The 13,583-nt window shown below is 43.8% G+C and overlaps 1 protein-coding gene across 1 annotated transcript; it reads right to left on the reverse strand.

Annotated features, from left to right (window-relative positions):
- Positions 1–957: 957 nt before the first annotated feature.
- LOC149190774 (putative E3 ubiquitin-protein ligase ARI7) lies at positions 958–1,716 on the reverse strand. The gene has a single exon (XM_089410590.1). It carries the CDS (start codon positions 1,714–1,716, stop codon positions 958–960), a length of 759 nt encoding a protein of 252 aa, XP_089266716.1.
- Positions 1,717–13,583: the final 11,867 nt, after the last annotated feature.

Below are 13,583 nucleotides of genomic sequence, written 5' to 3' on the forward strand. Positions count from 1 at the left end.
GCCCATATATACCATTTCCATGGGAAAAGGTAATTAAATTATGTGTCTAACCTTTATAGAAGGAGCGGATTAACAAAACACCAAATCACTAGCCATTCTACACTGGAAGAGTTGTTTTAAAAGGACACTGAAATGAGATTTAATCCAATTATCTATGCAAGCATTACAAACCAATTTTTATCTAGTCTCTCTAGGTGCTAAAACGTGTTGAATAACTACATCAAAGCTAAGCCAGAATTGAACCTTGCCTAACTATGAAGAACTTGTTGCTTCCCACTATAGAATCCAACCCCTTTAAACATTAAATTGAAAAAGATATAATGTAATTTATTAAACTTATACCTACATGTCATAAGACCATTTAATATAACCTCCATAAATGAAATCACACATAAAATATAAATATAAATAACCACTTCTTATTAAAATAAATATTAAAACATATAATAATATTGAACTAGTAATCAATCACAAGAATTTGGGTGCCATAAACAAAGATCCTTATTATGTCCGAACAAAAATATACATGAATAATATGATAGAGAAAATAAAAATTAATCTTCAAAGTTACTTACGCCTAAAAGCACTACTTAAACATAGAGATATGCTTTAATCCACTTATCTATACACAAATCACACTCAACCAAACAAGTCCACAGATACATCAAAAGTAAATCTTCATTAAATTTGAACTTTCCACTTATCTATATACAAGTCAAACTTAACAAAACAAGTCCACATATAAACAATAGATACATCAAAAGTAAATCTTTGCTTCCGTTATGAGATTTCACTAAAAACAAAGATCACATTTTATTAAAACAAATAATCATGAAATATTAATAACAATAATAGACAATAATATGGACTGGATAATCAATCAAAAGGATTGGGTTGCGACAAACGTCCAAGATCCTTAAGAATATGTGACAGATGGTTCTAGTCATAATTGCTTCTTCATGCGCACCCTGCTGGTGCATTAATCCGACTAACTTCGGAGAGATTGTTTTCAAAAGCCTGAATTAGGTTTTCAAAATATTCGCCCGTCGATTTTGTGAGCTTTTCAAGCCTGATACAGAAGTGATCAAAATCGCGCAACGCCTTTTTCCCAGTCGAAGTATCAACGTCAGCTTTAAGGGTGATTTCTATATGGTCTTGCAACTCTCGTTCAACGCAATGATGAAGTCGTTCTAAACTACTTTCAGCTTCACCTTGTAGGAATTCGAAAAGGTTTTGTTTTTTGTGAACAATATCAGCGTCCTGATCATGATCGCTGGATGTCGGGGTTAAATAATAGCCATATGCATATGTCCATTTAAGCATGTGCCTGCATTCTGCTATCTGCAACCATGCATCTACCACACATTTGAACTTTGTTAAACCAGATCGACTCATTCTGGTCTGTTTACACTCATTCAATCTTTTAATCTCTACCTCTCGCATAGCCTGCAGATTAGATAACGCCTTTTCCTCTGACTTTTTATTTGCCTTCCATCTTTCCATATAGAATACCAACCTATCTGAAGAAGTTGTTTTAGCTGCAAACCTTTTCCTAGAATCGACTGAGGCCGAATTCCTGGAGTGATTCCCTGCATCAATTCTTCCTGATGTTGTTGCAACCTGATCAAGACTATATTGATTGCAAGAATAATGCTTAAACCAATCACCGAGGCATAACCAACAGAATTGAAATCCACACGGGGACGTACATGCCATGTGCATACACCCTTGATTTTTCTCTATTGGTCGATCACACTTTGGACACGGCTTCGAATTACAAAATATCCAGTACTCATTGAGTGAATCACCATTATTAATTTGATCAATCCATTTTTTGACTGTGTCGCAGCCTATTGGACGATGAGACTCCTCTAAACAATTCCAGCAAAATTTATGTGAACAATTGCAGACAACCTCCTCATGAGTTACATTAGAATTAGCAGAGTAAACCTCCACACAGTACGCACAGTCTGGCGCTGGACACCATTTAACCCTACTGTTTTGTTCAACATATGACCTCACAAGATAGGTTCTATATTTGTTCTTATCTTCCTCAGATAACCCCATAGAAAAAACCATGTCTTCACTCACAATGGCACGGCGTCGTGGACCTTGATGTGGGCATCGTAGGTTGATGCATCCTACACCATCATGATTTATTGATGTGTGAATAAAAATTCGCCAACAATCTTGGCAAAATAAATGGTCACAGTACTTGAGTGACTTCATGTCTCTGATCTTGAAATCATACAAACATAAACAATGTAAACTATGAAACGGGAACTGATACTGTTACCCGTTTCGTAGAGATAGCTAAAAAGTGACCTGATTTTGAAAATGGGTGATGCAGAACGCACATGTTTTTTCTAGAGCATAGTTTTTGGCACTTTAGTTTTTTTTATGTACATCACGTTTTAGAATGGTAGTGATTTTCATGCTGATTTTAAAAAGTGAGCATTCTGCATCACACTCCTTTCTTAAAAGCCCTGTTTTTTGGCTTTAAATTTTTTAATGTATAAAATGTAAATAATTATTTAGTAAATTTGATAATTTTTGAAGTGGTCGTTTTCTTCACATTTCCTTGTTTTTTATTATAATTTAAAAAAAAAAATCGTGAGGTTTTTACTGTTTTGCATTTTTAAATTAGAAGGTCGATATTTAGACTTTTCGATATTCTACATATTTATACATCCTTAATTAATTTTTCAATCGACATGAAATAATTGTTTCTAAAAAACAATATTTTTTAACAATGGACATAAAAATAACCATTTTTAACATAAATATAACTAAAAAACTACACGTTTTGATAATTTTTTGTTAGAATTGACATGTCAAAATCACAATTTTTATACGATAATTTTAACTAAAAATGGTTAAATAATAGTTTTTTCTATGAATTTCATGTCAAAAAAATAATAAATATCACTTTTTTTTTCAAAAAATAATGATTAACTTAAAAATCAATGCAAAAATCACATATTACCAATATTGAACGTATAACAACCATAATTGAGTGTTTATTCTTCTCATAAAATGTCAAAGTCAAAACATTGCAAAGCTTGATTTACAAGCATAACTTAAATTTAATCAACAATGTCACGTAATCCAAACTCTTCGTCCTCTAGAGTTTCATCATTGTCCTCTTCCACAATATTTTCTGTTTCATTTTGCTCATTTTCCTCTTCTAATGGGTCTTTGATGTCTGCGAAACTCCCAATGTATGTCTTTCCAAACATTCCATGTAATGGTGGTTGGGGTTCCTTTGCCTTTTTTGCCACACGTGATTCACTAAAGTCCCCTTTCTTCAACCCAATTTCTTGCATTGCATCTGGAAGAAATTGAAGAGCATTAATTCTTTGCTGAATGAAATTGCACTGTACTGGATCTTTTTCAACTGCAATGCAATTTCTTCCTTTTTGAAGGCAACATGCTAGTGTTGTACCTAATTTTCAAGCACAAAATAAATAATGAACTAAATTAGTACAATGACATATTAATTAAAAAAATAACATATTGAAATTCAATTCCATATAATAAAACTTACCTGAGCCAGAAAATAAATCCAAAACCCAATCTCCTTCATTTGAAAAAATGTCTATAAGATAGTTAATCAATAACTGTGGTTTTTGATAAATGTTAACTATCTCTCCTTTTGCTTCTTTGTCTTCATATGTTAGTTTTCTCACAACAGCATCATAACTCAGTATTTGGCTATGACTCTTTCTTTCTACCCGATTAAAAATCATAGACATATGGCTATCATCTTTTGCCCAACTATCAATATGAATGAACTCACAATCATTTATAAATTGTTGATCTTCATTGTGAAGAAGATTTGGCTTTTCCCTGTAACACGAAATAGTAAAAGTTAAATTAACTTGTACATAAATAAATTTTTCAACATTAATCAAATATACATTTTAAACGTCTTACCATGTAAGCTGCATCCTTGAATTTGTTTTCCCCTTGAAGCTTGACAATATCATTGCCAATTGTGTGTCTGAATGAAATGTCACAAATCTCCATAATGGTGATGACGTGACTTCTACAAATCCCGCAACCACTTTACTAAAAGCTTGATAAGTATAAGGGTCACTATCATAGTCAATGTTTGGAATATTGAAACCATGGGGAATATCTGCAATGACTAGGGCATAATCCCTTTTAGGTATGAGTTTAGCAATGTCTTCACAGTCGCCTTGTATTACTTGATATTGAATAGTGTCTAGCCCATTCCAAATGAAATGATTAAGAGTTGGATCAAGTTGAATATCCTTAATACGTTTCTTCCTCAGTCTTTCGATCTTTATCTTTTCGACAAAGGTTTTGAAACTATCTGGCACTCCATTATCATCCTTCCTCATCTTTTATAAAATAAACAAATATATGTGTAAGTTATAAATTAAAAATAGTACACAGGTGAATAAAAATGAATGTATAAATCAAGATACCTTTTTAAATGCAAGATAAAAAGATTTTAATGTTGATGTAGAACTTGCATCTGGATAGTTGCGTACGACATCATCCCAACTATCTTCATTCAACAATCTAACCATTTGTTCTTGAATTTTCATGTAAATTTTGTGACTGCATAGATAAAGTAACAAAAAGTTAATATAATGATATGTATAACAAATACTACCAAGAACAGCATGTTTTATTTAAAATATAATTATAATCTAGAAATAAATAAGAATATTTCAAGAAACTTACTTTTGAAATTCTTCAGACATTTCCTCCATTGATAATTCCCCTGACCTCACACGAGATAATATTGTTTTGACAATTTTCTCATCTTTCGCTCCTTGCATCGCCCTCCAAGGTGTGATAGTCATATCGTCTGGAAGATGCTTCATTTCAAGAGCTAATTTACTGTTGCCACATATGAATGGCTTAGACTTTTTGACCTTCTGGTTTTTAATGGCAATGTCTTCCCACATGCCAAAAATCTCATCAATCAACCTCCAAACATCTCCAGTTCTAAATGCCAATTGGAAAATGTTATCAACACCTCTGAATAAATCACTATGTTTGTTGCCCTTTCCACCTTTTGAATTGGTTTTCTCTTCAATTTGATATCCTATTTCCATACAACATTCCTTTCGGAACTCTGCACTAACTTTTGTCCTATCCCCACCACATTTTTCTTCAAATTCACTATGAATAAATCTAACCCTTTGGATGAAAGTCATAGACATCCTATATTCATTATCTGAATTATGATCCCATGCCACTAACTTTGCTTCTGTATCAGATAAACCAGCGTAAATGATACATTTCATTGTTTCAAAACGTGGGTTATTAGGATATTCCTCCATCAATTGTCTTTGAGCTTCTACAGAATGGTTCCCCCCAAGCACATAATAATTGTATTCAAAACATTTTGACTTATCAAATGCTTCTTTGTTGGGAACTTGAAGTGGATCAACAAGAAGCACATAACTAACTACATGAGCATATGGATTGTACCTCATCAATGTCTTCAAGTTGTGAACATGCAGATGATGTGGCTTTCTAACTTGATATTGACATTGTCCTTCACTTGCTTTATAGGTTTGCCTGACATTAAGCTGAAATGTGCGACCACCATCAATTAAGTTTCTCTTTGTCAAATTCTCTCGAATGAAATTTTGTTTTGTTTTGATAATGCCATCTTCTAAATCAGCTCCTGGTGTAATGATTTCTCTGCTTTCTTTTGAAGTTTCGCTAGGTTCTTGACTGCTGGTAATGACTGCTTCAAAATCATCAACTCTACTTTTCTTGGTCATAACATTCCCACCAGAGTTATTCTTGGGCATTGTTACTTTTGGATTTTTATGGCTCTTCTCAGTTCCAATGTCATCTTCAGTAATGACAACATATGTTTCATCGTCAATTTCAAATTCATCGTTCTCAAAAGTAACTTGTTTACCCTTGCTAGATTTATCCACCAGAGACCTTTTTTTCTGATTCTTTGGATGTAGTTTTGTAGCATTATCAATTACTTCATTTTGCCTCTTTTCCATATTTTCTTCTGACACTCAGTAAAAACTGCTGACAACTTTCATGATATCATTCTCAATGAAATGAATGCCTCCCAACCTAATTGAACAACTTTCAACGAAATTCTGCCAAACAAAATATCATATGTCAATAAAAAACAAAGTTAAAAAATATAGTGAGACACTTTAAAAAACGCAAAATACAAATATAAATAATAATACTTACGATGTTATATGTCATCTCATTTACGATTGACTACACAACTTTGTAGATACCTCGCTCGTGTCATACAATGAATATGATAGTTGGTATTTAACCCTTTCATGTGACTTGGGAGCTTTTGTAAGTACGTAAACAACTTCAGTGTTCGTTATCGAACACATATCTACGACTCTTCCCATCACCTCAAAAATTCCACTATCATTCGGTATATCGATATATAGATATATATTCACATTTTTGCTTTCTCTTTCTTTCACATACCACATTCTTGATGGAAATTTCACCTCTTTCGAATTCTTCCAGTCTGAAATCATCTTCTTATCACTTGAGGCACTTGATAGATTTGTAGTCATGAGCTGAGGTGGAGTTCGTTCACCAATGTTTCTTTTAGATGCACCTTTATGAGTCTTTGGTCCAGAAAGATTCACTGAAATTCTCTTTGATGCCATTTTCCTGAAAAATAGAAAAACATAAATCAGTAAATAATAAAAACATATTGACTTAAAGTAACAACGAAAACTTATCACAAATTTTAATCAACAATCGCCCCCCGCCCGGCAACCTCACCCACCCGCCCGCCTCACCCGAACCCCCCTCCGCCCGGGCTCCCTACCTCTTCCCACACCCGCCCACCCCGCACCACCTCACCCGCCCGCTCCAAACCTCCTGGCGCCCTCACCCCTTCGGGTGCCCTCGCCCGCCCGCCCGTCCGCCAGACGCCCTCACCCAACCACCCGCCTCAACCGAACCCCCCTCCGCCCGGGCTCCCTACCTCTCCCCCAACCCACCCACCCCGCACCCCATCATGCACCCCTCACCCAACTGCTCAACCCCTCCCGGCGCCCTCGCCCGCCCCTCCGCCCGGCGCCCTCACCCACCCAGCTGCCTCACCCGAACCCCCCTCCGCCCGGGCTCCCTACCGCACCCCCTCACCCGCCCGCTCCTGCCTGTCGGGCGCCCCGCCCTGCCTGCCGGGCGAGGGCGCGGGCGTCCCGGGTGGCGCCTGCACGAGGGCGCCCAACCCTAGTGCAGGCGCCACCCGGGCCGCCCGCGCCCTCGCCTGGCAGGCAGGGCGACCCTGCCTGACGGGCGAGGGCACGGGCGGCCCGGGTGGCGCCTGCACGAGGGCGCCCAACCTCGTGCAGGCGCCACCCGGGCCGCCCGCGCCCTCGCCCGGAAGGCAGGGCAACCCTGCCTGCCAGGCGAGGGCGCGGGCGGCCGGGGTGGCGCCTGCACGAGGGCGCCCTCCCTCGTGCAGGCGCCACCCGGGCCGCCCGCGCCCTCGCCGGGCAGGCAGAGTCGCCCTGCCTGCCGGGCGAGGGCGCGGGCGGCCCGGGTGGCGCCTGCACGAGGGTGCCCAACCCTCGTGCAGGCGCCACCGGGGCCGCCCGCTGCGCGGGCGGCCCGGGTGGCACCTGCACGAGGGCGCCCAACCTCGTGCAGGCGCCACCCGGGCCGCCCGTGCCCTCACCCGGCAGGCAGGGCGACCCTACCTGCCGGGCGAGGGCACAGGTGGCCCAGGTGGCGCCTGCACGAGGGCGCCCAACCTCGTGCAGGCACCACCCGGGCCGCCCGCCCCCTCGCCCGGCAGGCAGGGTCGCCCTGCCTGCCGGGCGAGGGCGCGGGCGGCCCGGGTGGCGCCTGCACTAAGGCGCCCAACCCTCGTGCAGGTGCCACCCGGGCTGCCCGTGCCCTCGCCCGGCAGGCAGGGCGACCCTGCCTGCCGGGCGAGGGCGCGGGCGGCCCGGGTGGCACCTGCACGAGGGCGCCCAACCTCGTGCAGGCGCCACCCGGGCCACCCGCGCCCTCGCCCAGCAGGCAGGGCGACCCTGCCTGCCGGGCGAGCGCGCGGGCGGCCCGGGTGGCGCCTGCACGAGGGCGCCCTCCCTCGTGCAGGCGCCACCCGGGCCGCCCGCGCCCTCGCCCGACAGGCAGGGTCGCCCTGCCTGCCGGGCGAGGGCGCAGGCGGCCCGGGTGGCGCCTGCACGAGGGCGCCCAACCTCGTGCAGGCGCCACCCGGGCCGCCCGCACCCTCGCCCGGCAGGCAGGGTCGCCCTGCCTGCCGGGCGAGGGCGCGGGCGGCCCGGGTGGCGCCTGCACGAGGGCGCCCCCCCTCGTGCAGGCGCCACCCAGGCCGCCCACGCCCTCGCCCGGCAGGCAGGGCAATTCTGGGAATCGCCCTGCCTGCTGGGCGAGGGCGCGGGCGGCCTGGGTGGCGCCTGCACAAGGGCGCCCCCCCTCGTGCAGGCGCCACCCGGGCCGCCCGCGCCCTCGCGACCCTGCCTGCCGGGCGAGGGCGCGGGCGGCCCGGGTGGCACCTGCACGAGGGCGCGCAACCTCGTGCAGGCGCCACCCAGGCCGCTCGCGCCCTCGCCCGGCAGGCAGGGCGACCCTGCCTGCCGGGCGAGGGCACGGGCGGCCCGGGTGGCGCCTGCACGAGGGCGCCCAACCTCGTGCAGGCGCCACCCGGGCCGCCCGCCCCCTCGCCTGGCAGGCAGGGTCGCCCTGCCTGCCGGGCGAGGGCGCGGGCGGTCCGGGTGGCGCCTGCACTAGGGCGCCCAACCCTCGTGCAGGTGCCACCCGGGCCGCCCGTGCCCTCGCCCGGCAGGCAGGGCGACCCTGCCTGCCGGGCGAGGGCGCGGGCGGCCTGGGTGGCACCTGCACGAGGGTGCCCAACCTCGTGCAGGCGCCACCCGGGCCGCCCGCGCCCTCGCCCGGCAGGCAGGGTCGCCCTGCCTGCCGAGTGAGGGCGCGAGTGGCCTGGGTGGCGCCTGCACGAGGGCACCCCCCCTCGTGCAGGCGCCACCCGGGCCGCTCGCGCCCTCGCCCGGCAGGCAGGGTCGCCCTGCCTGCCGGGCGAGGGAGTGGACGGCCCGGGTGGCGCCTGCATGAGGGCGCCCCCCTTCGTGCAGGCGCCACCCGGGCCGCCCGCGCCCTCGCCCGGCGGGCAGGGCTATTCCGGGAATCGCCCTGCCTGCCGGGCGAGGGCGCGGGCGGCCCGGGTGGCGCCTGCACGAGGGTGCCCAACCTCGTGCAGGCGCCACCCGGGCCGCCCGCGCCCTCGCCCGGCAAGCAGGGCGATTCCGGGAATCGCCCTGCCTGCCGGGCGAGGGCGCGGGCGGCCCGGGTGGCGCCTGCATGAGGGCGCCCCCCCTCGTGCAGCTCCATTTGAAAACGAATTAAGCTCCCCTCTCCATTTCAAAACAAATCTAACCTCCCAGGACCAAATCAACCCTCACAAACCACTCCCATACCAGAAAACCCAACAGGGAGCTGCCCTCCATTTGAAAACAAATTAAGCTCCGCCCTCCATTTCAAAACAAATCTAACCTCCCAGGACCAAATCAACCCTCACAAACCACTCCCATACCAGAAAACCCAAACTGTAAATCAGAAATGGCGATTTTGATCTCCCAAACCGGGAGCAAATATCAAAATGGGGCGATTTTAAGAAAATACGATTCGGTTAGTTTATCCGCCCTAGGCTAAAATAAAAAAATAAATTAATTTTTAAATAAAATGACGGCTAATTATATAAAAACGTTTTTATTATTTTAATTAAAAATTCGCCCCATTAAAATATAAAAAGCCTTAAATTTCGCCTTTGGGCAATTATTCGCCCCTAAAATTAACCTTGGCTAAAACATGTTGAATAACTACATCATAGCTAAGCCAGAATTGAACCTTGCCTACCTATGAAGAACTTGTTGCTTCCCACTATAGAATCCAACCCTTTTAAACATTAAATTGAAAAAGATATAATGTAATTTATTAAACTTATACCTGCATGTCATAAGACCATTTAATATAACCTCTATAAATAAAATCGCACATGAAATATAAATATAAATCACCACTTCTTATTAAAATAAATATTAAAACATATAACTATATTAAACTAGTAATCAATCACAAAGATTTGGGTGCCATAAACAAAGATCCTTATTATGTTTGAACAAAGATATACATGAATAATACGATAGAAAAAATAAAAATTAATCTTTAAAATTACGAGCAGTGCTTAAACATGGAGATATGCTTTAATCCACTTAGCTAGAATCGCCCTGCCTGCCGGGCGAGGGCGCGGGCGGCCCGGGTGGTGCCTGCACGAGGGCGCCCCCCCTCGTGCAGCTCCATTTGAAAACAAATTAAGCTCCCCTCTCCATTTCAAAACAAATCTAACCTCCCAGGACCAAATCAACCCTCACAAACCACTCCCATACCAGAAAACCCAACAGGGAGCTGCCCTCCATTTGAAAACAAATTAAGCTCCGCCCTCCATTTCAAAACAAATCTAACCTCCCAGGACCAAATCAACCCTCACAAACCACTCCCATACCAGGAAACCCAAACTATAAATCAGAAATGGCGATTTTGATCTCCCAAACCGGGAGCAAATATCAAAATGGGGTGATTTTAAGAAAATACGATTCGGTTAGTTTATCCGCCCTAGGCTAAAATAAAAAAATAAATTAATTTTTAAATAAAATGAGGGCTAATTATATAAAAAAAAATTTATTATTTTAATTAAAAATTCGCCCCATTAAAATATAAAAAGCCTTAAATTTCGCCTTTGGGCAATTATTCGCCCCTAAAATTAACCTTGGCTAAAACATGTTGAATAACTACATCAAAGCTAAGCCGGAATTGAACCTTGCCTACCTATGAAGAACTTGTTGCTTCCCACTATAGAATCCAACCCTTTTAAACATTAAATTGAAAAAGATATAATGTAATTTATTAAACTTATACCTGCATGTCATAAGACCATTTAATATAACCTCTATAAATAAAATCGCACATGAAATATAAATATAAATCACCACTTCTTATTAAAATAAATATTAAAACATATAATAATATTAAACTAGTAATCAATCACAAAGATTTGGGTGCCATAAACAAAGATCCTTATTATGTTTGAACAAAGATATACATGAATAATACGATAGAAAAAATAAAAATTAATCTTTAAAATTACGAGCAGTGCTTAAACATGGAGATATGCTTTAATCCACTTAGCTAGAATCGCCCTGCCTGCCGAGCGAGGGCGCAGGCGGCCCAGGTGGCGCCTGCACGAGGGCACCCCCCCTCGTGCAGCTCCATTTGAAAACAAATTAAGCTCCCCTCTCCATTTCAAAACAAATCTAACCTCCCAGGACCAAATCAACCCTCACAAACCACTCCCATACCAGAAAACCCAACAGGGAGCTGCCCTCCATTTGAAAACAAATTAAGCTCCGCCCTCCATTTCAAAACAAATCTAACCTCCCAGGACCAAATCAACCCTCACAAACCACTCCCATACCAGAAAACCCAAACTGTAAATCAGAAATGGCGATTTTGATCTCCCAAACCGGGAGCAAATATCAAAATGGGGCGATTTTAAGAAAATACGATTTGGTTAGTTTATCCGCCCTAGGCTAAAATAAAAAAATAAATTAATTTTTAAATAAAATGAGGGCTAATTATATAAAAAAGTTTTTATTATTTTAATTAAAAATTCGCCCCATTAAAATATAAAAAGCCTTAAATTTCGCCTTTGGGCAATTATTCGCCCCTAAAATTAACCTTGGCTAAAACAGCTGGTTCTAGTAATAATTGCTTCTTCATGCGCATCCTGCTGGTGCATTAATCCGACTAACTTCGGAGAGATTGTTTTCAAAAGCCTGAATTAGGTTTTCAAAATATTCGCCCGTCCATTTTGTGAGCTTTTCAAGCCTGAAACAGAAGTGATCAAAATCGCGCAACGCCTTTTTCCCAGTCGAAGTATCAGCGTCAGCTTTAAGGGCGCTTTCTATATGGTCTTGCAACTCTAGTTCAACGCAATGATGAAGTCGTTCTAAACTACTTTCAGCTTCACCTTGTAGGAATTCGAAAAGGTTTTGTTTTTTGTGAACAATATCAGCGTCCTGATCATGATCGCTGGATGTCATATGCATATGTCCATTTAAGCATGTGCCTGCATTCTGCTATCTTCAACCATGCATCTACCACACATTTGAACTTTGTTAAACCAGATCGACTCATTCTCGTCCGTTTACACTCATTCAATCTTTTAATCCCTACCTCTCGCATAGCCCGCAGATCAGATAACGCCTTTTCCTCTGACTTTTCATTTGCCTTCCATCTTTCCATATAAAATACCAACCTATCTAAAGAAGCTGTTTTAGCTGCGAACCGTTTCCTAGAATCGACTGAGGCCGAATTCCTGGATTGATTCCCTGCATTGCAAGAATAATGCTTAAACCAATCACCGAGGCATAACCAACAGAATTGAAATCCACACGGGGACTTACATGTCATGTGCATACACCCTTGATTTTTCTCTATTGGTCGATCACACTTTGGACACCGCTTGGAATTACAAAGTATCCAGTACGCACTGAGTGAATCACCATTATTAATTTGATCAATCCATTTTTTGACTGTGTCGCAGCCTATTGGACGATGAGACTCCTCTAAACAATTCCAGCAAAATTTATGTGAACAATTGCAGACAACCTCCTCATGAGTTACATTAGAATTAGCAGAGTCAACCTCCACACAGTACGCACAGTCTGGCGCTGGACACCATTTAACCCTACTGTTTTGTTCAACATATGACCTCACAAGATAGGTTCTATATTTGTTCTTATCTTCCTCAGATAACCCCAGAGAAAAAACCATGTCTTCACTCACAATGGCACGGCATCGTGGACCTTCATGTGGACATCGTAGGTTGAGGCATCCTACACCATCATGATTTATTGATGTGTGAATAAAAATTCGCCAACAATCTTGGCAAAATAAATGGTCACAGTACTTGAGTGACTTCATGTCTCTGATCTTGAAATCATACAAACATATCGGACAGGTAGTTAACTCCTCCATTTTTTCTTCTTTGGTCTCATGTTTATCGTCCCGCTGCAACAATAGGCCCACAGCATTTCTCACTTTCTCCTCATTTGCAAACCATTGATCGTTGGCATTAATAGAATTCCAATCGAAGTGACGCAAGAGAATAGCTGCCTCGGCTTCCGAGACAGCCAGCACAGTGGAAACGGTTTTGGTAGCATTGTGCTGACACTCAAGAATGTCGTTCAGACTTAAATACGTCCTTTGTTGTTACGTCCGTATATTTCCACCATTCTTTCATATCTCAATTCTTCATCTTCGTTTTCGCTTTCGTTGCTTTCCCTTTCATCGCTTTCGCTGTCATATATCTCATTATCGGACATTTCATCGTATAAAGCCATATTGGTCGAGTTCGAGTAGATCAGAGCCTGAGACTTTCTTTCAGGGCCTTGCGGAATCCACAAAAACAAAACGCTCTGAACGTGTTTAAGCAAGTTAAAGTTAAACCGCAACGTTGTCAACAAACTCTGTCTGCTTAC

Source organism: Pinus tabuliformis, chromosome 3_1 (genome assembly GCF_031772625.1).
Source record: "Pinus tabuliformis cultivar Carrire ecotype Pingquan chromosome 3_1, CPIR1, whole genome shotgun sequence".
Lineage (NCBI taxonomy): Eukaryota > Viridiplantae > Streptophyta > Pinopsida > Pinales > Pinaceae > Pinus > Pinus tabuliformis.